This window comes from Stegodyphus dumicola, chromosome 1 (assembly GCF_044657685.1).
Source record: "Stegodyphus dumicola isolate Sdum_Otavi_A_Nest chromosome 1, ASM4465768v1".
In the NCBI taxonomy this organism is placed as follows: domain Eukaryota; kingdom Metazoa; phylum Arthropoda; class Arachnida; order Araneae; family Eresidae; genus Stegodyphus; species Stegodyphus dumicola.
Window position 1 is genome coordinate 87197145 of NC_140768.1, and position 25195 is coordinate 87222339.

General features: G+C 30.5%; 2 protein-coding genes across 4 annotated transcripts in view; one reads left to right on the forward strand and one right to left on the reverse strand.

The window, feature by feature from the left end:
• Positions 1–4164, reverse strand: part of LOC118200846 (AP-5 complex subunit zeta-1-like) — a 108441-nt gene extending 104277 nt beyond the window's left edge. For 2 of the 3 annotated variants that reach the window (XM_085817540.1, XM_085817529.1), the window contains exons 1-3: positions 4058–4164; positions 3770–3908; positions 857–1046 (exon numbers count right to left, since the gene is read on the reverse strand). In XM_085817540.1, coding sequence (XP_085673666.1) covers positions 857–1046; positions 3770–3891 — 312 coding nt within the window. In that variant the 5' untranslated portion in view covers positions 3892–3908; positions 4058–4164. Of the gene's footprint in view, positions 1–856; positions 1047–3769; positions 3939–4057 lie in introns of all 3 variants that reach the window. The other variant, XM_085817533.1, reaches the window with a different exon arrangement.
• Positions 4165–6749: 2585 nt separating this feature from the next.
• The window catches only part of eRF1 (eukaryotic release factor 1), a 62491-nt gene continuing 44045 nt past the window's right edge, over positions 6750–25195 (forward strand). Inside the window, exons 1-4 of the mRNA XM_085817545.1 lie at positions 6750–7263; positions 7699–7874; positions 12718–12857; positions 20610–20748. Of these exons, the coding sequence (XP_085673671.1) occupies positions 7163–7263; positions 7699–7874; positions 12718–12857; positions 20610–20748 (556 nt within the window). The 5' untranslated portion in view covers positions 6750–7162. The remainder of the gene's footprint in view (positions 7264–7698; positions 7875–12717; positions 12858–20609; positions 20749–25195) is intronic.

Below are 25195 nucleotides of genomic sequence, written 5' to 3' on the forward strand. Positions count from 1 at the left end.
TTAATGTTGTTTTTTTGAATTGTTTGAAATTTATTTTAGTTATTTTAGTTTATTTTGTTGATTAGTGCATAGTGCCTAGATTGTGCAATTTGTAGATTTTTTTAAGTTTAAACAGGATGCTGTGTACATGGTATTCTTTGAAATTTATTCTTGTTATGTTAATTTATTAAAGCAAGGTGTGCGTAGGTCATAGATTCACTCGTTGCCTAGATTGTGCAATTCATAGACTTTTTTTTAAGTTAAAGCATATCGCTGAGTACATGGATTCTTGTCAAATATTTTTGGTTAGAAACTTTACGTTTTTGCTATCTAAATTTTTTGTTTCTGTTTCGGATTTTTAGCTTAAATTGTGTGTTCAAAACGTGGTTTTTGCGTGTGCGAAAACTACCTTTTTGGAGACATTTTAGGCTTAAAATTCGAAATGTAGACAAAAAATTTAGATAGTAATATGGCAGCGTGGAGTTTTTCACCAAAAGTGTTTGGCGAGAAATTTGTTGCCGCATTTGCTGACCTGAGGGCGCATATAAGAGTAGTACCGATAAAATATATTAAGCAATTTATCATAAATTCGATGCAAAAAATTTTCAAAGATATGCTGCAACTCAGTTTATTTTGCTGCAAGGGAATTTCATAAACTGAAAATCTTTTTAGATTTTATGAAATGTGGTTAAAGAAGTACCCACGTTAAAATTTTTTGGTTATAGTTTTATGTTTGTCATAGTATTTGGTGATAAACAAAGCCAAACTTGGCAATTAATATTTGTCAATGGTAAAATTGAAGATAAATATCAAGATAAATTTCTAATCAATTAAGCAATTAAAATTTTAAAATATATATCTCTGTATATAAATTTACCTGTGATAGCAAAACAGGAAGTGAATGTAATAACTGATTGCAGTCTTCAAAATTTATGACTTCTGACACACCTTTCAAAGGGGAAAGCTTCTGTAAAATCGCTATTGCAAAGTGACGAACTGATACAGGTGCACTTCCATCAATTACAATTAACAGCAATGAGCTAATAATATCTTCAAGATTAACATCTCTAAAAAAGAAAATTAAGAAATTATACATAAAATAATCAGTAGACGACAAGTGATGCATGGGATATATATACATACTTTGCATAAAAGCATTTTACATGATATCAATAACCACTAGAATTTATATTTATGAAATGTAATTCTGAGTGATTTTCAAAAGTGTTTATACATTATGCTTAATTCCCATTCCATCACTGCTTGTGAATTTAACATATTATTCTGTCAAACATGAAAGCTGACTACATTATAAGGTATTTCTCCGGCCTTCTCAGCGAGCCTTCGTGGTGTAGCGATCTGCCCGCTCAGAGGTCAGAGGTCCGTGGTTCGATTCCCGGCGAAGGCGTTGCTAATTTTTCATCTTGCCTCCTTCCAAAAAAATTATAATGTCTCTACAACATCAAATCATGAAAGTTGACAGAGTTGCTCCAATCGTTCCAGCAATCCTAGCTGCCACCCTTATAATAAACAATTTGTCAGTCTCTCAACGCAATCCACCAAATGGCCACTGCTATAGAAGTACTGAACCCACTTTGTCTTTTACTTTGTAAAAAGACTTTCATTGATTTCTGTGAGGCATTCCAATATTACTAGAAGCTCTGTTAAGAACACTATAAAAATATAATAAATAAATACCTATACCTAGGGTTATAATTTCCCCTAGGTGATTTTTCCAAGCTATTCCTGTTTTGTTAGCCATATCTGGCTGCTCTTTTCCTCATTCAATAGATGTTAATCACTTGATTATCTGTAAATGGAGAGTCATGAATGACAAATGTGATTCTACAGTCCTTGAATTTTTTTTCCCCCAAGATGCAAGGAAAAAATAGAATAACAACAGCTAACTTATATCCTTTTTCAGAAAAACAAAAGGTGACTTATTGAGAAAAACCAGAGTTACATCAATTAAAAGAGCAGATGAAATAAAAATGCAGGGCCGAATTAAGAATTTTGCAGACCCCCCCCCCCGAAAAAAAAACTCGCATATCTGAAACAGATAAGCCATATTTTGGATAAAAGTCTAGGTACTTTTCCGTTTTGCCGGCGCAAGCGATAAAGTCGCCAATAATGGTACAACCGATGCCAAACGGAATATTCTCGCTGGTAACCTTTTACGCCTCATTTTTCAAAACAAGTCGCAGCTTTTTCCTATCAGATTGATTGTTTCTTTCAATACTGGCACATAATTTTATAGAATTTTTATCAGATAGTTCAGTTTTATGTCTAAGGCCATTTTCGGTAATTAAATCAATTAGGATGCAATCCTAATTGATTTACTGAATCGCTTACCCGAAGCCGAAAATATAGAAAAGGTAAAGTCAAGGGTTAAATTCATCAATTCTAATGAGAATGCATTAGCGAAGTAAAGCACTGCAGTTTTACATAATTCCTGAGTAAGCTATTCGTACGAACTGAAATATTTCTTGCATTTAAACTTGTGTTCCAAATTAAGATTTAACTTGAAATTAATGTACATAGTTACTGAGAGCATTTGATTTTTGTAGAGTAGTTTAAGTGAGATGAGATCGCTTGGGGTCACGTGATAGAAACCGGCGAATCAGGATGTTGAACCATGAAAGCATAGTAAATTCTTCAATTAATGTCTTTTCACAAATTTATTGTATTTATTTATTGGCTTTTTATAAAAAAAGCGATATTAAAATGTTTATGCCTTCAAAAAAAGAATTCTTAGAACTAACATTTTTTAAATATTTTTTATGTGTATACTGTATGTTGTTGCCAATAAAGTCTTCTTGGCGAGATTTGCGCCGGCGAAACGGAAAGTATATTTACAGGTACCCCTTGTTGAAAACTGACGATACATGGATACCGAATTTGTGCAATTCTTTGACTAGGTATTGCGCACTCCCTTGACTTGATCTATGTATACATCAACCTATTTTCACTTTAAAAAGAAATCGCAGAATTGCACAAACTTGGCATTGTCCATGTACATATAGATATATTTTCACTTAAAAAGTCAAAGGAGCACCCAATTCTAGGTAAAAGTATATTTACGGAACATTCAACTACTCAGGTTACCTTAAACGAAACAACAACTTCGTGATAATATAAGGGGTACCCTTCAGTCTACTCTAACCATATTTTGTTCTAAAGGAAATGCGAGATTATTTGAAAAACAGTATTTAAAATCGAAGTCTACTCATTGAAATTCACAGAAAAATATTTTCCAGAAAATTAACACACTAAAATTAATATAAAAATTCATAAATTTAAATACATTAATACATTAACCCAAGCATTAAAAGAATTTACTACAGAAATATGACAATGTTGTGTGGAAATGTTGGTTATTGGCTTATTATATATAACACCCACAGGAATATAAAATATATTAATAAAAATTAACCAAGGAGAAAATTCTGAAATATTTCATTAAATGCAAAAACGCATGCAGTTTAAACAGTTTTAAGACTAAAATGAGCAAACGAATTTACCCATAAAGAAGAAATTTTCCACATCACTGTGCTAGTTCAAATTTTGTTACGTAACTTAGCAGCACAAAATCAAAAACACAAAAGTTCTTTGCAAGCAAGAATTTCCATAGAGGTTAACAGCGATATCACACATATATTAACGTCATTACTCTATAACAAAGAAGCGTATTAATATGAAACCGAAAGAATAATTTCCTTAATGTATACATGAAATAACACGCAATGTGTTACGAAAATGTTATGAGAAACTAAAATAGCGAAAAACTTACGGTTCTAGTTTGTGATGAAATAATGCTGTATAAAGAACCTGTAAATACTCCTTGTCTAGCGTTTTTGGAGCATTTTCAACAACTTCTCGGACTGATTTTGTTTTTCTATCACCATTCCACATTTCTCAGAGATTGAAATCTGCAGATTTACAAAACATCACTCAAACACCTATCGTACGATATACAAGTAATACAAAACATTAAAAGAACAAACGCCACCAATTAAAATAATAATAATAACAACTCATGTACACGAACGATATAAGGATTTTAAATGACCCATCTTACCACCCAAATATTTACTCCAGTTCTTGTTTTTTATTTTCAACTCCATTAGACAGACAGACAAAGTAGACAGATGTCTTGTTTTGCACCCGCTAAGTCTTTCTGCCCCGATGGGCGAAAAATCAAGCATAGGTGCGAAGGAAAGGTATATAGAAAGAGGGGCAATTTCGTATTTGAGGAGAGTAAAAAGGAACTTCGTACATCTTGTACGAGTTCAAAAGGCCGACAAAATAAAATTTAAAATAAATGGCCCAAAAATAATAGAGGAAAAAAAAAAAAAAAAAAGGGGGGGGCCTATAGAAAGAAAAGGAAAAGAAGTAGAAAATATCCTAAAATACGATTGTGTCCATGAGTGTAGTTAAAAGGAGAAGAAACTGTCTTCATTTACAATAAATAGTGTCTCACAGGTGTGTTTGTGTAGTGAGTGTGTTTGGTAATGGTGAATAGATGTGTTACTGGGGAAAAAACAAATATTGACGGTGTTAAAATGCTTCGTATCAAGGTATTTAGCATGGAATATAAAGTAATATGTACGCTTGCATCCTGAGATATCAACAAAGGTCATCAAACAAAAGTATATATTAATTTAACCAAAGTAACTTATGCTACTTTCATTCTCAACATTTTCATACATTTTTCAAAAAGCAGCAGCAGACTAACAACATAGAACCATATACAATACAAGACCACAACCGCATACACCAAAAAAAAAAAAATATAAATAAATAAATAAAATAAAATATATATATATATATTTATGTGTGTAAATAACTGAGTATATGTATTAAAAACACAAATTAAAGAGTATTTATTAATTTAACTATCATAATTTATTACAAGATTAATTATTTTACTATCATAATTTATTACTAGTTAAATAATGTTAATATAACACAATGAGGCACACTGTTATTTATATAAGCTCATAGTTCTAAAAATTCATTTAAGGCGGTGAAGAATAAACCATCCCTTACATATGGACATTTAACAGATAGCAAAGAACAGTATGAGAAAAAATCGGTGAGGTAGAATATTATTTAAAGACGAAACTATATTCAAGCGATCTAGAGAGAAAAGAGAATCCAGAAGATCCGAGAGGGAAATAGCGCGATGCCCAAATTATCCCTCTCATCCCCAAATTTTCCCTCTCTCGAGATTCCTTAAGGGCTTTGTAAGTGTTGACAGACGTGAACTGATAACGCTGGCGTCTGTTTCGAGTTGATACACAAAGGAAGCCACAAGCAATGGCAATTTCAAGTATTTTTTAATGCTTTAAACTGATGAAAAATTAAGATTTATTGATTTAAAGGCACTTATTTATAGAAATTTGATTTTGTTTAGATGAAAGAAAAGTACTTATCTTAAAATTCCAGTCTTTTGAAGTATATCCGTACATTGTCCGCTGTTTTATTCTCGTCAACATCGGAGCCGAAATTCATTGTAATGATATAGGTTTTGTAGACGAAAAATAAACATTTTTCAAAGAAATTTAATCGATAATCACCAAGAGGAAAGAAAAAATTTTCACTTTTTTACGGAGCGCAGCGATCGTGCTGCCGCTTGCCTCGGTGATCACACAGCCCTCTTTTCAACTCCATTCTACCAATCAAAACATTGCCAGAAATAAAATCACGTGTCTATGAAACTAGCAGACTATGAAACAAATAACAAATGGCAATAAATAAATATATACAGTCTGTTTTACCTAAATAAGGTAAGGTTATTTTTTTAATATTGGCAAATCACTTAAAATCAACCAAATATAAAATGCAAAGTTTTAGTTAGCAAAGATAGCAGTTTAAAAAGAATAACTAGAAAACAGTGAAATAAAACTTCCATAGCTCCCGTCTCAGGGAGGTTTGGGGTAATTAAAAAACCCACACATTCTGGATCGGCGAGAAGGAAGAGATTAATATCTGATTAATCTCCATTAGATGTCAATTTTGATACAGTACTGATAATTCTTATAATTTCTTCGATTGTTAAACGTACTTATGTAAGAAATCTGATTATATCAAAATTTTAATCATGAAGATGCATAACTGAGCAATGATAATAACAAAGTTTGATAAGTATGAATTTCATACGAATTTCATTAGTTTTATTATTGCTGTTGAAACTATCGCTAAGTCAAAACCAGTAAAGGATTTACGTATAAGCTGAACAAGAATCTACGTTTAAGCTTAGGGCCTCCAATTTCTTGGGCCCTCGAAAAATTGTAGCATATCCTACAATTTTTATCATATCTCTCAAGAGCCCCTTATCTCAAATAGCTTAGGATCTCGTCAAATCTAAATCTGGTCCTGATCAAAACTTGCAGTTTTGCGTTTGAGATTTTGGATTTTGTTTTGCTTTTGATAATTGTTAATATTTCCCCTTATTTAAATTACAATAATAATAACAGAGGAAAACAGCTTCGAAAGGTCAGAAAACAAAAGTGTTTTTGGTAATAAATTAGTCGGAATGACGTCCGAATATTTAATATATACAGTTGCTGCACTACGGCTATATTATAGTTTGTGATATAAAACGTTTATTTTTTGCCTTTAAAGAATTAGTTTTAGCTGTTCAAAAGCATTTTGAATGATATATAAATTAATTTGTTTTCAAGAGAAAAGTTTATAAGAAAAACTAGTTTTGTAAAGACTTGCTGCCATCGTTTGTTTAGAAATTTTGCCCCTCGTTCATTTAATATGTAGACCGGCTGTTGTTGTGCTGGTCATAAGAGCGTTAATGTTTCTTAAGGCGTATCCGTTAGATTTGTTAGAAAGGAAAGACATTTCAGTGATTAAGCATATATTTTTTAGGCTTGTATGCGTTATAAATGTAAATTTCTTTTTATCTGTTGGTTAGATTTTGAATGTTCGTGTATGCGCACAGTCATCTCATTTTAAGCCTAACGTAACCTATCTTTCAGCGTGCCAACGTGGTGTGAGTTGAACTTCACAGCAGTTGGTAAAGTTGGAAAAATAATTTTTCTACTTATTGAACTACTAGTAGGGATCAGGATCTGCGTGGACTTCAAGTGAAGGCTGTCACTTTTCCATCATTTTTGTTTTAATATTTTATTACTTTTACGCTGATAAGTTTTGCGTCATCTGTTTCATAATGTCGTCAACCGGGTACAACTTAGAAGAATCTAGTGCTGATAGGAATGTAGAAATATGGAAGATAAAAAAGTTAATCAAAAGCTTAGAAGCAGCCCGAGGGTAAGAATTGTTTGCTTGCTAATATGTTTGACTAATGTGAAGTAAAAGTACTTGTCCTTTAAAATGTTTAACTGTCGATCAGTTCTCTAAGTTCTTGTTTATGCTAAGAAATATATTAATGTACATAAATACAAACTCGTAATTCTGGAACGAAATAAATTTTATTTATATTTTCCTCCTAAGTCTTAACGTATGGTGTATTAATCCTGAAGTATACCGTTAGTATTGTTTATAATGTGAATTAATATTATATATTCTTTGTTTAATCTTGTTTGAGTGTTTTATGCTTCCACATTATTTCAGAAATTTCCCAGTTCATCTTTTAAAATCTAGTTACTGAACAAGCACATAAAGAATTTAGCTTTTGTATCCCAGCTGTTTGCTTGTCATTTGTTCATTTTATGGCTTTGTATAATTTTTTTTTTTTTTTTCCAGAAATGGTACTAGTATGATATCTCTAATTATACCACCAAAGGATCAAATTTCAAGAGTATCAAAAATGTTAGCTGATGAATTTGGAACAGCTTCCAATATTAAAAGTCGAGTAAATAGGCTATCTGTTTTAGGGGCAATTACATCTGTACAGCATAGATTAAAATTATACACTAAAGGTAAGCTTCCTAATTTTTGTTTTCTGTTATGTTAAACTTGAAACTTTTAAGTATGTGATTTCTGTACTAATAGTATTTAGTTACTGAAGACAAGTAATGATCATGAAAAATATCAAATTACTTCAAAATTATGCCAATTTTAACACATCTTATTGTTTTTAACAAAAGTATACAAGATATGATGTCGTTATGTACTATTATAGCATATCTTTTGAATAAATTTTAAAATTTTTTGCTATAATATTTCTAATAAACTCATTAATTATAAGCATATTTACTTTTAATAACACTTTTAGTGACAAAATATGAAACCAAAGCTATATATTTTTCATTTTAACTCCATGATTTGAAAAATCATTTAAAGATTTCAGTCTAATATATTGATCTCTTAAGGAATTGCTTTATAATAAATTCTTTTAAAAACTGTAAGAATTTCAAAATTTGAATCTGTAAAATAGTACAAGACGTTTTATTAAAAAAGAGTAGGAATAAATTAATCTAAGGTAAAGAAAGTCCTAGTATACGGTGCAGCCTTGGCGTGATTTTGAAAATTATTGCCAACACCAAAATGACCCGTTTACTACTCATTGTATATGTTGTGTTTACTGCTCAACATAAAGTAGCCAAATCCCGCTTGCAATGTATACTAGGATTAAACCGTTAATATAATTAAGTATATAATAAAAAAAAAAACAGTTATTTTCTGATTATTCACAATCTTAATTTCAATATAATGTAGAATGGTATTTTGGGATTATCCTGTTGACCTGTAAACACGCGTGAAAATGTGCAGATCCGTTGGTGCTATCATAATGAAAAGCAATTTCCAAAGTAAACATTCTACACACATTAAATTTATCAAATAATAATAACAAAAAATGTAAGCATAATAATACATAATAAAAGTGTAATAAAAAGAATCAAAACAAAGTAAGAACCTGTATTATTTTTATAATTACACATTGAGTTATTCTTGAATCTTACTATATATATTATTATAAATCATTTCAGTGGCCAAAAATCCTTGATAGCTTTTTAAGTGCAAACAAAGAAGTCATCCTTGCACGCTCTCCATCACATAAATTCATTTAAATATGAATCCAAGTGTTTTCGGGTAGTTCCTCTGTGTTTCTCGTTTTTCCATTTTGCCAAACCCCACAGTTGTTCTATATTTTGTATATGTGTGCCAGTTTCAGGATCCAATATTATATTGGTGATTCATTTTAAAGTGTTTGAATACCGAACTTCTCCACGAGTATGAGAAAATTGTAGTTCCTTCTCCAATATTGTTCAAAATTTAAGCCATTAGTGCATTTCAATTGGGAACCTTTACAATGAAACACTCATTGGTCTCTCTGCAGAGTCTCCCAAATATCCATTGTTCTGGAAGAATACGACTGATCATTGTTCTTGCACTTTGTAAAAAGGCTCTCATCTATCTACAATTTTTTTCGCATCTCGTGTTTGTTTCAAATAACATTGTAGAAATACGAGTACACACTTCCCTCATAATTGTTCCAGCCAACAATTGTCTTTTCTGTTAAATTCATCTGTTTTTCAATTGATAATAATTCTTGCGACCAGCAGTAAATAAAGAGGAGGGTAGTTATGAACAGGAATTTTTAGCCCTCCAACCATGTGCCTTTTCGAAAAGCCACTCTTTTATTGCGCTGCATTGCATTGCCATTATTTATCAGTTTTGATATACCATGCCATATCGTGGCCATTAATTCATATTTTCTTAGAAGAAATGACACCATGCTCTTGAAAATGTCACTGCACTCACTTCAGTGTTAGGCAAATCCCAAATTTGAATCATTTTCCAGTGGAGTAAAAAAAAGCAGTATATTTTAACACGCTAAAGAAAACTAACTCACGCAGTCAAGGATTACACAGTTATTGGTGCAGAAGCTACCTTTTGATGATAATATTGGGTTTGGCGAAAATGGTGAATGGGATAATCCCAAAGTGCTGGTAGAATTAGCATGTTTTGGTATATTATCATGTATACACATGATAGTATCCAGTCCCCTTGTATGCATATCCTACAGTGTTTGAGTACGTATGGCTATGCACACTTTATATTTAACTTTCATTTTGCTGATCAGTGTTTTTTGGTTATTTTCCATGATGGGGAAAGAAACGCATCTCCGTATATGCTACAATTTCATAGTTCGAGCAAAAATACTGTTTGTGGTTAGCTAATTTTGACTCTGGTAAAAGTTTTCTGAAGTGAGCTGTACATCTTTAATTTCAGTAAACATAAAATGGCAACTTTTTGTTAAGATGACTTTTTACTTTATTTGTTTTTAAATATTATAAAAACTTTTTATTATTATTATTATTTCAATACATGAACAAAACAAAGCATTTTTTGCTAATTAACTGGTGACTGTTTATATGGTGGGAATAATCAGAAAGTGCCAAAAATTATTTTTCAATTTTGTTTTTGTTATAGTACTAGAAAGTGATAATGATTGTAGTGTTTTCCATTGTTTGCGGCACCAAACATAATTGTAAGAGATTTTTGTGCAGGACATTTTTAGTATTTTGTAAATAAATTCAGCTAATTCACCAATATAGATCATAAAATTACTTTTATCAGCAAAAGCAAGGACAGGAAATTGATTATCATACATACTGCATTTCTAAATCCAGTCTTGCTGGCAGAACATTATGATTTTTTACTTATTTCATATTAATGACTTTTATTTTTGAGAAAGATGATAATATACAAACATTATAAATTCTGTGGCAGATGTCTAAAATGTCTTCTACAATGTCTTTTGTGCTGTTTTGATAAGCTTCAGTCTTTTCATGTTTTTGTGTGTGCATCAGTATAACTAGATAGAGTCACAACTTTGAAAATACCATATTACTTTCTATTCTGTTGAAGGCAGGTCCAAAATTTTAATTTTTTATCAAAATGCAATTGAAACACAGCGAAATAGCTCTCAATTTACAACTTAACAAAGCTTAAAAGCTTATTAGAGATCAGGATTAGATAAAACTGCAGTGAAGTCGGTATAATTACGAATCCATTACCCATGAAGACTGTTTAAAATCAGTTTTTTACTTTAGCGACCACTTGATGCAACATCCTTTCTCACGAAGGTGCAGATACTTATATTATTAGGGAAGTAAAAAAAGAAACATAGAAGAATAATATTTATTTCACAATGTTAAGGAAAAGAAAAAATAACAAGTTATGCATATTATCACAGAATATAAAATTCATATTTTAAATAATCCCCAATAAACAAGAATTTACTTTTTAAAAAGAAAGCAAATGAAAGTTTATTTTAAGAAGCTTTTATTTTTCTTGCAGTTCTTTTACCCACCTTATTTCGGATGGGTTAGTGGCACTTAACTTACAGCACATTTCACTGAAAATGTGACCTCTTAAAAAAAAATGGTTACAGTGTTTTTATAAGATTTGTTCACATTTATTTGTCAAAAGGCTGTTTCTACAACAAGAAGATTTATGGACAAGTACTACATTTTTGTTTTAGTTTAATGCTAAAGAGACTACACATTCTGAAAATTATAAAGAAAAGCAGCTGCACTTGGGCATAGATTTTCAATTCGGTTTCAAGAGCAGACAGGTCTGTTTCAGAATGGAGAAAGAAAATTACAGAAGTCAGAGAAGCAAGATGATTTTACATGGAAAAAAATGTGATATATGGAGCAAAGCAAAAACAAACAGCATGATCTGTTTAGGAAAAAACAGTGGCTCACATTTATTTTCAGACCCTTGTTTTTTTAAAATTCATTAATTCGTTTGCATAAATATTAAAATGCAGACTTCAAATTTTTCTAATATTTTTTTTTCCTATTTTAAACCATGTTTGTTATAAATTAAAAATCAAAGTATTCCTTGCAGTAAAATATTTTATTAAAGAAGTGTTAATCTGGAACTCTCTTATTAATTCACTTAAATTTTTTTTTTTAAATGTTTCAGTAGACAGTGTTTCGTGTTGCAATTTTGTTAATGAAAATGCATTGCAAAAATTTGAGCATAGGAAGATATAAAATTAACAGCCATTTCTGTTAGAAATTTAATAATTTATCTTTTTAACAATAGTAAAAATATTCAAGATATACATAAATATCTTTAATGTAAAGCATTCAACTATGTGTGATGTTATAAAATGGCACAAATTGCATGGAACCATTGAAAATGCCTTGAAGTCTGGACCCTTTTACAAGCTAACACTAAGGAATTGCAGGTTTATTCTAAGAAAATTAAACAAGAGTCAGAAATTAGTGTTGTAAAATGTTCAGCAGGTGTAGAAGAATAGTTTGTAATAACTCTGAAGCTTTTATACAGTGGGTGATAAGCAATAAGAAAATGTTTAGTCAACAAGAAAACTTGGGGTGGTTATTATCAGTTATATATCATGAGGTAATATTTGAATTTTTTACAGAATGAACTTTAAAAATTTAGTGTCCCTAATGTATCTTTATTTAAATCTGCATGTTTATTGTCTTGTTATAGTATAATTTCTTATCAAAGCAGAGTAAAATCTTTTTGTTCAGGATGTCTTGGCTGTATATCAATTAAGGGGGAAATTCTAAATGTATACAAGTTCTTAATATTTTCAAGAACTTTGTGTATGGTGTTCATGTATAGTTGGTATGACAATCTGTATTAGAAACTTGAAATTTGTGAAGTATTTAAAATTTTACTCCCCTTTCCCGAAACATATCCTTAACTTTGTTCGATAATGTTAGTGTCATTATTCTTTATAAAAATTATAATTATATCAATATTTTATTTTCTTTCCAAATATAATCAAGTGTTAGTTCTTTTTGTTAATATTATACATACATTTTTTTAAAGTGCCCCCAAATGGACTTGTAATTTACTGCGGAACTATAGTTACGGAGGAAGGAAAAGAGAAGAAGGTCAACATTGACTTTGAACCATTTAAACCTATTAATACATCTTTATACTTATGTGACAATAAATTTCATACAGAAGTAAGTATTTTTATGTTCATATCTATTTCATGGTTCATGTTGTATGTTTGAAAGCAGCCTTTTTACAGAACTGTATACTGAATGCACTGTTACTTTTACATACCTACAAAGTTTCCCTGTTTTTCATCACATCCCTTAGTAGTAAACAGAATTTCATGGTTTAATAATTTTTATCTTTCACCAAGGAAAATGTTTCTGAACATAAATGAAATTAAAAAAGCTCAAATTGGTAAATTTCCTTTCTATTACCCATAGTGACTTTCGGAATTTTTCTTATTGAATTCTAGATAATCATGTATTATGCAGTCTATCACTTTTAGTAAAGTTATTTTTTTTTTAGATGGCCTTGGAAATGCATAGTTAATACTACGGTTCTTCCCCTTCCCCTTCAGTAACAGGCTACGTTTTGTTTATACTTATGCCATATTTCCTGTTTCCAAGTATGAAATAAATTTCTGCGTTACATGATTTATGGCCATCGGTGTATAAGATCGTTAAGTAATGGGTTTGTGATTAAAACTTTGTCTGTGAGATTTTCAAGTTGCATTTTAATTGTTGCTTATTAATGCAGGAAATTGTTAGAAATATAAGAAAACAGGCCATTCATATTCCTTTGTTTCTTGCTGATGTGTGGTTGAGAAGTATTTCCTGAACTTCTAAAATATCTTACTGAATCCTTTAGTAACCATTAATTACAAATTATGGTTGTTTATTTTGTCACGTGAAACTAATATTAAAATTATGTGATCATGGGGGTAAAAAAAGAAGGAGGGGCCAAACCCGCAGTATGACTGAAGCACTGCTCTGAGGCTTCGGCCTCGAGATGGGATGTTTTTTTGTTTACATTCAGAAGTTCCTTTTACAGCGCTCTGATAGTGTTTTGACACATGACAGTTCCATGCAAATCGAAAAACAGGACACTTCCGCATAAAAGAAACATTCATTGTGTGATGGATAATAGCAATTTATATAGTTAAGTGGCATTTGCGCAAAAATCACATCTTGGTTATTTTTCGATAACTAACAACAGCGATTTTGATTGTAAATTTTTTTATAAAATTCTAAGCTGTTGAACTACAGAAATATAGATTTTTAGCAAAAATGTTATGCCTAATGAAAAATACCTTAGTGTACATTTAAAATTGTATATGTCTTTCGATACCCTTGCTAGAGTATTCGCTATTTTTATTTTCTGTTCCAAACGCATAATGAATGCAGAGGAATTAAAGATTTGCACATGTTGAAAATGAAAAATATAAAATGTACAGGTATTTATACATATGCTTGCAAAAAGCATGTATCTGCCTGTAACAAAATACGTAACGTAAATATTTATTAAATTATTTATAAATGTATCTGAAATGAAAGATGTATTCATTCATAAACTTCTCTGAAGAAACTTAATTATTAAATGTATCTAAATTTTAAATGATTATAAATACTATCTAAATATATAATGGCATTAACATTTTAAGCAAGAATCGTTTGTGCTAGAAAGTAATCTGTTAAAAGTTATTGTAAAGCAAATTCTACAAGATGCGTACTTAAGGAAGTAATAAAGAAGAGTTTTAGAATAGGTATTGTTGAAATTTAGGGTAAAAAAAACTAATAAATATAATTAAAAGAATTATTCTCTTACATTTTATAATAATTCAGTTACAAACTATATTAATTCAGTTAACTCAGTTAAAAAAAAATTCTTTTTTATTCCTTTTCAGAAATGTTTTGAAAAAGTTAAGTACATGGAAATGAAGACCAATATTTAACATATTTCATTATTAAAATAAAAGGTGCTCTAATTTGAAATGGACCAAAAAGAGCATTAATTATAAATTGACTTCGATTTTTTTGGATTTAAAAGATGCCTCAGAAGCTTAAAAATCATGTCATATTTGAGAAAGTATTTTAGGTAGAAGCTCAATAAATAGAAAAGAAATAATACTAATTTTAATATTAATGATACAATAACCTTTCGTCTTAATTTTTGTAATCCTTAACCGAATAAAATCAAATTACCTTAAAATTTTTTTCTAATGTAATAACCGAAAACTTTTGAAAGTATTTCATTCAAATTAAACTATTCTCTGAAAATTATAGCATTTAATTCCTTTCAGAATGAAATGTTTAAAAATATATTCTTTTCACATACTTTTAGGGCTCTGAAATATTGTAGAAAAGAAAATATTTGCACTTGTACGTATATTTACGACATAATTACAAAATATTTACATCCGATTGTGTCAAAGGTAAGACACTGAATGTTTTGGTCATCATGAAGAGATCGCCAGTGCTTCAAAGCAGTGTATAGGGAAAATGGGTTAAAGCCTTTCCTTCCTTACTTCCTACCGTCATGATGCTGATACTTTCAACATGGTCATTGTGACTAGCGTATTACATGTTTCTTCGCTGATAGAATAGTGATAAATGTTTTTTTTTTTTTTTTTTTTTTTTCACTTGGTGATTATGGCCTCAAAAAATCAAAAAAGTTCTTGTTATTAATCAGATTTGTGGATCGTCTAGCATCGTGGCTGTAAGCATTCTGAACAGATGTGATTGTAAAAGGAAGTGATATCGGTATTAATTCTGATGGTGCTAAAAGGGATGAAAGCAGTGGTGCAATGAATTCTGATAGTTATCTTATGAAAATCATATCGTTCAATGCAAAATTTACACAAAATATTCGGAAATAGTGGATAAATATTCATAGGTCATATAAGGTGCAGTGGACCTTTCAAGTTACACCATTGATCACAAAATGCACAAAATTACTTGTTTAAAGGTACAGCTGTAGAAACTCCAACAATGTGAAAAAAAAAGGATGAAAGACTATTTCAGTATTTAGAAAAACTATTTAGCACAGCTTATATTGCAAGGCACAGTAAGCCATTTTCTGATTTTAAAGATTAAGCTGCTTTAATAAATTAAAAGTAGGTATTAGTCTCAAGTGAATATCAGAATGACAAATAATGCAGAGAGTTTAATTTTCATAATGGTTACCATTATGGAGGTTATAGCCAAAATAAAATTAGAATGTTGTGTTAGCATTCTTTCGCATGCAACAACTGATAAATCTGCTGAGGAAAAACTGCTAATATATGTTATAAGAGATAAGGCTATAAAAAAAAGTTCCATTCAATTGTACCTATTAACTTTCCTTCAGCATTAGGTAACTGTGAAATTGTGAACTGCAGAAGTTAGTTTCTCGGGCAGAAACTGAATAGTGGGGCTTGGAAACAGATGACGTTTCAAACATTAGTTTAGAAAAAGGGGACTAAAAAGAATTTGTAACAACGCACTGTCTTGCACACAAATTAAATGTTGTTTATGATTCAATAAAAGACACAAAATATCTTGATGAACTAGATGATGTTTATGATGAACTGTCACTGTTTTGTTAGCTGTGTCTTGATATGTTTACTGTTATCTTCATGAACTGTATGTACAATTATGGTGCAGTGTTTGTCGATACAAATGGAAAACTTTTGATTAGTCTTAACTTAGCATTTCTTGGTAGATTTCCTTTCCACATTAAGGAACTTCCTGAGATTTTTCAAGCAGGGTAGAAGTTTTTATTAATAGGGCAGTCTGAAGAGTTTGAATAACTTAAAATCTAAACCAGACACGTATGAACAACAGTTGTCAGTTAAACAAGTATTAATGTGAGGCTTACAAATATTGATTGTCGTATTTTTGATTTGGACAAGCAGAAAATAAGTTCACATGGAAAAGTACTCTAAGAAAGTTTTTGACATTAGGATGTAGATCAAGGCAAATCCTGTCTTTGGTACTTTCATGTGGCCTTCTGACAATTTGGAAAGTTACAGAAGGGATGAAAATGTGACTTTTTGTGGTAACTTTGAAGGCTGTCTGTCGATTCAGCCTCATCTGTTCTAAACCTTACTATCCACTTTCATTCAGTTGAAAATCTTGAAATCTTTACGGTATGATTGGTACAAATTTAAAATTTTAAGACCATGCAGAAAAACATTAGTTACTTTCTAAAGCAAATTCATTTCCTCTTCACAGTTATTGTCAATATCCACAGATTCCTCAGCATTTTGCATGAGATTTTAGTCAAACGAGTCTCGTTAAAACTGATCTTAGAACATGCATAGACAACGTGACGCTGGATCTTGTAAGGATTAAACTTAGTGGATCTTTACCAATAGACAAAGTCACAAAAGCAATAGACTTTGTTTTTTGGAAGCAAAACATCAAGATGTATTAGTAATGCAACCAAAGAATGTCTGAAAGTATAGGTTAGATTAAAATGATGTAGATGAGAGACTGTGTAAAATGTTAACAGCGTTGCAATGATTTGTACTGGTAAGCATTTATTATTTTGGGGCAAAGGGGTGGCAACCGGAATACTTTCTTTTCTTCTGGATTTTTGAAATTATTCCAAGTCTTAGACATGTTTCTGTAATTGAAATATTACAATGTCTGAATTTGAATTTTCGTTTAAATGAATGTTTCTAGAAGTAGCTGTTAAAATTAATTCAGCAGGTATTTTGCTGTATTGTTTTTTTGTTCCTGTTGAAAATGTATGCGATTGTTTTGGTAAAGAGAAGAATGTTGCATGTTATAATATCCATATGAAACACAGTAAAATTCTGGTAATCGGTGTCTGTTGGCTTGGAACGTATACTAATCTGGCAAGCTTGTCTTCTCTGTTTCAAAAAAAAAAAAAAAGCATGGCAGTCATTTCTTTCTTTTTTTTTCTTTTTCCTTTTTTTTTTTTTTTTTTTAAGCTTTGTGTTCATAATATTGTTTTCCGTTTAGCCGGCGCAAATCTCACCAAGCAGACTTTATTGGCAACAACATACAGTATACACATAAAAAATGTTAGTTCAAGAATTTTTTATTTTAAAGGTATAAACATTTTAATATTGTTTAAAATTTTGTAAAAAGTTAATAATGAAGACAGTTTGTAAAAAGACATTAATTTAAGAATTTGCTATGCTCTTATGGTTTTAACATCCTGATTCGCTGGTTTATATCGCGTGACCCCAAGTGGTCTCATCTTGTGTAAACTACACTACAAAAATATAATTCTCTTAGTTATCTACATTAATTACAAGTTAAATCTTAATTTGGAATGCAAGAATTATTTCAATTCATACAAATAGCTTACTCAGAAATTATGTAAAATCGTAGTGCTTTACTTTGATAGTGCATTCTCATTAGAATCGATGAATTTAACCCTTGACTTTTCTATATTTTCGGGTGAGCGGTGTAATTGCATCCTAATTGACTTAATTACTCCAAATGGCCTTAGGGCATAAAACTGAACTATCTGGTAAAAATTCTATGTAATTGTATGCCAGTATTGAAAGAAATAATCAGTCTGATAAGAATTTTGAAAACGATGCATAAAAGGTTACCAGCGAGGATATTTCGTTAGGCATCAGTTGTACCATTATTCGCAACTTTATCACCTGTGCCGGCAAAACGGAAAAGTTCCTAATATTGCTTTATTTAATTTTGATAAGGAAATGAAATAGGAACATATGACTTTTAAAGTTAATTAGAAACTGGATATTATCCAGTTTTACCAGCTATTAAAATAATTTTGAAACACTTGACCTGCTTGGCAACTATAAGCTTTTGAACACTGGAATCGTATCAGGAGTGCTGCTGTATCATGAATTCAACAATGTCAAAAAATGGCTTTCCGGCATTGTAAAATTTTTGCCTGTTGGTCAGGCATCTCTGAAATCCCCAGTGGGCAGGCTTATCTGGCCTGCTATGTGGTAACTTTGAAAAAATTGTGTTGTTTACCATCTGAAATATGTTATTATTTTTGCAATAACTGTCAATTTAAGAATTTTGATTAACGTAATGTTATTGACATACATCTTTATTTGTATACTAATGTACTAAAAGCAGATATGTATGAAATAAGTATAAAAATACTATGACTTGTATCAATTTTACATAAATCAAATTTTTATCTTCGTTTGGAAATTATATGTAAAAGTGTTAAATTAGTGAAATTTAATAAACTTGATGATGATTAGTAGTTATTTCTAACAGGGTTCGTAGCGGCCCTTATAGGTGCTTACTTTTTCTTTAAAGCCCTTATTTTTTTGTTTTTAGTGCTTATTTTTTGCTTTTAGTGCTTTTTTTTTTAATGAACGCGCTATTTTTCGCTATTTTTCCCGGTGCCAAAGCCGAAATTAAATAAACAACTTTTCTTCCTAATATGGAATGTCAGATGGTGAATCATACTCCCGGAAATAACTTTTCCCCTTACTCTGCATTAACATAACCTTTGGTGTGCACGAAGAGTACAGAGAGGTGCCCGTTGTTCTATTGGTCAAAGAAATGCGAAAGCAGTAGAAAATTCCGGTATATTCGGCATTCTTTTTCTCCCACCCAAATACTACACACGTTCGAATTTTTATCAAGATTTTAATAATTTGCATTCTCGTTCCGCTTGGTCAGTTCACATTCGTGTTTATTATGATCATTATGCTTATATTATGAGCATATGTATGAATGTTTATAATAACATAGTTGCAGTAACTGCTGAAATATAGTAAACTTTCAAAAATGGTTGTGTTTTAACACAGATTAGCTTTCTAAGGAATAATATTCGGAATGGCTTAAATAAAGGAAAAGTAATCGAATAGTCAAAATAATTTTGTTTTTTTGGCCAATACATTATACAGTACAAAGATTGGGAGGTTCTCCCCTTTCTCCGCAAAATCTCGAATATTGAAACTGTTATAGTTCGCTGCAAAACAAGCAACAGACTTTTTTTTTTTTTTTTTTTTTTTTTGTCACTTTCCAATCTGGATTGAATAGGACTAAAAGTTCTGCCGTCTACCAACCCAAGCAAAGAATGATTCTATTCCGGAAATTTAACGCCGTCTGTTGAAAATTAGAATGAAAAACACCTCAGTTATTTAGTTCTTTATTCTCCCAATACCAGCAGTTGTTGATTCCGATTGCGTAATATCACGTAGGTAAGAATTACGATATTTTGCAGAGATAATTAAATGTGATTTTCTGTCCAAGATTTGTTTATGAACACTTAAAGGAGTTTTACTGTGCTTGCTAAGCAGAATATTTTTCAGTTCCATTGGTTTATTTTTATATGATGCGCATATCGAAATGTCAAAAGCATTTATTTAGTGGAAAAATTTTAACAAGCGGCTACAGTCTATCCCCCCCTCCACTCCTCTTTTTCAAGTTACGCTCGACTGTCCGAATATTCGCCAATTTCCAGGTATGCGGGTTAGTTAAGCTTTTACTGTTAAAGATGACTGCATGAAGCAAATTTCTGTCTTCTGATTTCAGAAATGTTCCTCTTTTTTACTTAAATTACTTTGCTTGCAATATCTGTTAAGAGAAAACTGATATACAATGAAAATTTAGAAAATGTTCAGAATTCAGATTTAAATTATTTAAATGTCAATATGAGTGGAAAAATAAATTTTATTTATTATTAGGTTCCAAGCGAATACAATAAATATGCCTTATTATTATTTATTATCTCTATTTTGAACTGAAATTTCATCATTAAATCTTGTAATATAGTTTGGTTATGCAGTTGCGTATAATGTAATTAGACAGGTGCTTATTATTATTATTTTTTTTTTTCTTAAAATGTGCTTGAAAAGTGCTTATAGGTGCTTATTTTTTTTTTTTTTTTTTAAATGTGGCTTTGAACCCTGTCTAATGTGTAGCTTAATCACTTATAATAATAAAACATTAATTTTTGTGATGTTTTTTCCCCTTTATTAGGCACTATCGGCATTATTAGCAGACGATAATAAATTTGGCTTCATTGTTATGGATGGAAATGGTGCCCTCTTTGGAACATTACAAGGGAATACACGAGAGGTTTTACATAAATTTACTGTTGATTTACCCAAGAAACATGGTAATTTTTTTAAATGGCATAGTATTTTGAAGAACTTAAATTCAATTATTTATCTGTCAATTTTTGTGAAAACTGTTCTAGTTTTATGAACTTTTGTGTGAAATTTATTCTTTTGTAAATGTGGCAAACATTAAATGCAGATTTGATATATATTAAACACAAATTATTTCATAAGAATAAATTGGATTTAATTAAATAAATTTAATTTAAATACAAATTTAATTAAATAATTCTTTGCGCCATTGCTGCAAAGAATGAAATTTAAATTTTAACAAACACGTATAAAAGTAAAAAAGCAAATTTAAAGCCAAAATAATTTTTTAAAAAATGTGCAAACATATAAAAGATTTAATTCTCGAACTAATCTACAATATCATTTAAATTCAGAAGCATAAGCAAATCAAGTGCAAAACCAATCCATGAAAAATTGGTGGGATTGCTTATGCTTCTGAATTTCGAGAATTAAATTCTTTTATATGTTTGCACATTTTTTAAATTTTTTAAAAAATTATTTTGGCTTTAAATTTGCTTTTTTTTTTTTTTTTTTTTTTTTTTTAAATTTTGGCTTTAAATTTGCTTTTTTACTTTTATACATGTTTGCTAAAATTTAAATTTAGACACAAATTAGATATATATGTATCTAATAGCAGATTAGCTACATAATCTAGACATATTAACCTTTTGACTAGCCCAGGATTTTTCTTTAGAAAGCACGAGAAATTATTTTCTTGATTTTAATATCAGAATGCTTTTCATACTTTATACATGGGTTTATGCACTTTTAATATATTGGCTTAATTTCTTGTTCATATTTTTAAGATGCATGTATACATACATACATTCTCACAGACATTACAAAGAATATTCTAGGCTATTCTGTATATATACAGTCTCGCCGGACAGAGGGTTAAATGCAGGTTTGGTGGTGTCTCCAAATCTGCATTTAAACTCATCCATAGGCAGATCTGTTTTGTGGCTATTTCAGTTAAAAACTTGGTATTTCCTTTTCGGAATATATATTCTTTTGTTGTATGTTGCAAAACTTTCATAAAAAAAAACAAATAAACACAAATTCTAATCATCTAATTGTGGTTCTCCTTTATTTTTGTACTATTTCATGGTGATTTAAATATACTTGTGCTGCTTTGTGGCTGTGCAGATACTTTCACAGATCATGTGAGCACGAATTGCAGTACAAATACACAAATTTTAAACACACTGCACCTGTACTCTATTAAGAGCACACTGAATATAAACAAGAGATAAAATACAACACAAATTACTTAATAAATATAACACTAATATAAATAGTACTGCAATTATTACAGTACACTGTACTCAATGAGATAGGTTGTACATAAGACAGTTTTTTTTTTTTTTTTTTTTTTTTTTCAAGTGGATAAATTAATTGGATTGGTCATTTATTTTGTGTCTTGTCAGTTTGAATAAGGTACAAATGTATGTGTCCATCATGACCAGTAAAAACTTCTTTGATAATACCAAGTGGCCACATAAATTTTGATTTAGTGTCCTTTTCAAGCAAAATACACCTCTTTTAAGATCCTTTCCTAGTGATGGATTTACTAACTTATGTGCATTTATTGGTTGTATTGAATAATTATCTTGCCATTTCATACAGAGTTGACTTAAAAGTTTAGTCTGATGCAATTTTTGATGTGTCAAATTTTCCTTTGTAGGAGGTTGATTGTTGCCGAAAATTTTGTCAAATTTTGTTTACATATGCTGTCCCAAAAGAAAAGAAAGAAAAGATAAATTACGTCTGAAGTTTAATTTGAGCAATGCATTGCATAAAGATGACTATAAATATATTTCTACAATTCAAAATATAAAAAAGAAAAATGGAAATTTTTTAGGTATAAACCTTGAAATGTGTGATCGTAGGCAAAAATACCTGTCCCTTTCAAGTTTCGTGTTATTCAACCTCTTTGTTTTGAAACCTGAGTTATTTTTTAAAGAAGTTTAATTATTTTAAATATGAACTATTATTGTGTTATATTCATGATAAAAAATAATTGCAGTTTTTTTTTTTTTTTTTCCTTTAACAAGTTGATAAAAAATAATTTGTCTTCCACTTCATGTCGAGTCCGTTACCTTGAGATTATTTTACCCAAAATTAGTTTGTAAATCTGTCTAAAAGGAGCAGTACATATTCAGAGTCATAGATAAACTAGTCAAACTAAGTTCGACTACTTTTAATATGTACTGCCGCCCTTTAGGCAGATTTACAAACTAATTGGGGTAAAATTCTAAAGGTAATGGATTTGACATTACCTTGAGAAGTGGAAGACAAATTATTTTTATCTAAAAATTTTCAATTGAGTTTTCATATTTTAAATTGTAGAAATATATTTATAGTCATTTTATGCTATGCAATGCTCAAATTAAACTTTATGTATTAATTTATCTTGAATTTTCTTTCTTTTCTTCTGGGACAGCTTATGTAAGCAAAATTTGGAAATGGTCCTTATGAAAGTCTATAGAACTCACTCCACCATGGGGCTTAAGAAGCTATAAACTGCCGTGTTATTTCATGTGTTAAAATAAAAATGTTGCCTGCATTCTTAAAATCTTGTCATTATCAAAAAAAGATTAATTTTCTTAAATTACTCCTTTTTGCTAAAAATGTCTTGAGAACAAAATAAAACATTTTCTAGACCAGTAATTCGAAATGAAGTGCTCTCATAACTCCACATGCAAACAATGCGATAAATGACTTTGTTGAGTGTTGTTTCCCGAACAAAGAAAAACTGAACCAGTGAAATCAACTCCAGATATAGTAAATGGAGGATTTTCCATTATTTGACCCTTTGGCAATTGAGCTTTTATTTGTTAAGCAGGTCTTACAGAGTATCTGCTGCAAGTAAGACCATTATAAAACCCCATTTACGATTTGTTTACCCTTTGTAATCTAGAATCTATTTTTAATTTTAACAAGACTCGCATTCACTTCGCCATGATAAAATTCGTTATGTTCTTCTCTTAATAACTTAAAGAATTTTCATTGTTTGGAAAAAATAATTGGGTTGATTTCATCAGTGGTAATAAATTCCTAAGGAATCGTCTCTTTATAAGCTAGCCACATTTGTACACGAGATGTTATAGAAGGTGTTAGTACATTTTATAATAATTTTGATTTTTTCCATGAAGTGTTAATTTTAAAATACAAATGTGACTGGAGTCAAATTTGAATAAGGTTTAATTATCGTCTGCAGCATTAAAAGTATTATTCTTTTCTTTAAAATGTTGCTGAAAAATAAGCAATAGATCAAAGGCTATATTTTTGCGCTGTCCGAAGAGAAATACTCTTACTCGGTTATAAAAAAAGATGTGAAAAGCATGGTTTTAATATTTCTACATGTAAAATAAGTGATATACTTATGAAAGGTAAGAAACATCAAAGCTTACATCTGACTGGGGAAAATGTAAAAAATGCATACCTAACAAAGGTAGCTTTGTAAGGCGAAAAAAATTATCGAAGAAAAACAAGGTAATTATTATAGTTCATGACATTACCCGAGATAACTAGGCATTCACTGAAGCAGTCCCTCCCCAAAAGAAAAACATACTAACAACAAACAAACTTGTATAACGGCCATATCATGTTCAGTTTCAGGTTAGGATGTTTTCTTTCATGTAACTCATCTTTATTCGAGAAATGGATTGTTCTGTTGTAAGGCTTCAAACCTATTTCGGCTCATGTAACTTAGAAAAAAAAAAGTGTCTCCAGTAAAGGATTTGTCCACCAATATTGGTGTAGTTCTGGCCTTTTCACAATCTTTTGTAAAACGGTCAAGCCCTCATTTCTTTACTGGTTACAGAATACCATGTCCCCCCTCTTATTTTATCCGCATACCTGTTTTTTTCCATCGCGATGTGGCTAACTGAATCTTGGTCAATGTACTGCTCAAAGAAATCCAACACCGTCCATAAATGGAAACGGTGCACCAGCGGCCGAGCGGTAAAGTCGCTGAACACTGGTAGTTCGGTCCGAGGTTCAAATCCCGCGAATGGGCGTTTCCGTGGTTTTCCTTATGTGTAACATGTATACGAGCCAGTTTCCCTTTGAAAGTCCTCCACGAAGGCATCCCTCCTCTTAGGCAGATAGCCCTAGTGTGCTAACAACAAACAAACTTGTATAACGGCCATATCATGTCCAGTTTCATGTTAGGATGTTTTCTTTCATGTAACTCATCTTTATTCGAGAAATGAATTGTTCTGTTGTAAGGCTTCAAACCTATTTCGGCTCATGTAACTTAGGAAAAAAAAAGTGTCACCAGTAAAGGATATGTCCACCAATATTGGTGTAGTTCTGGCTTTTTCACAATCTTTTGTAAAACAGTCAAGCCCTCATTTCTTTGCTGGTTACAGAATACCATGTCCTCCCTCTTATTTTATCCGCATACCTGTTTTTTTCCATCGCGGTGTG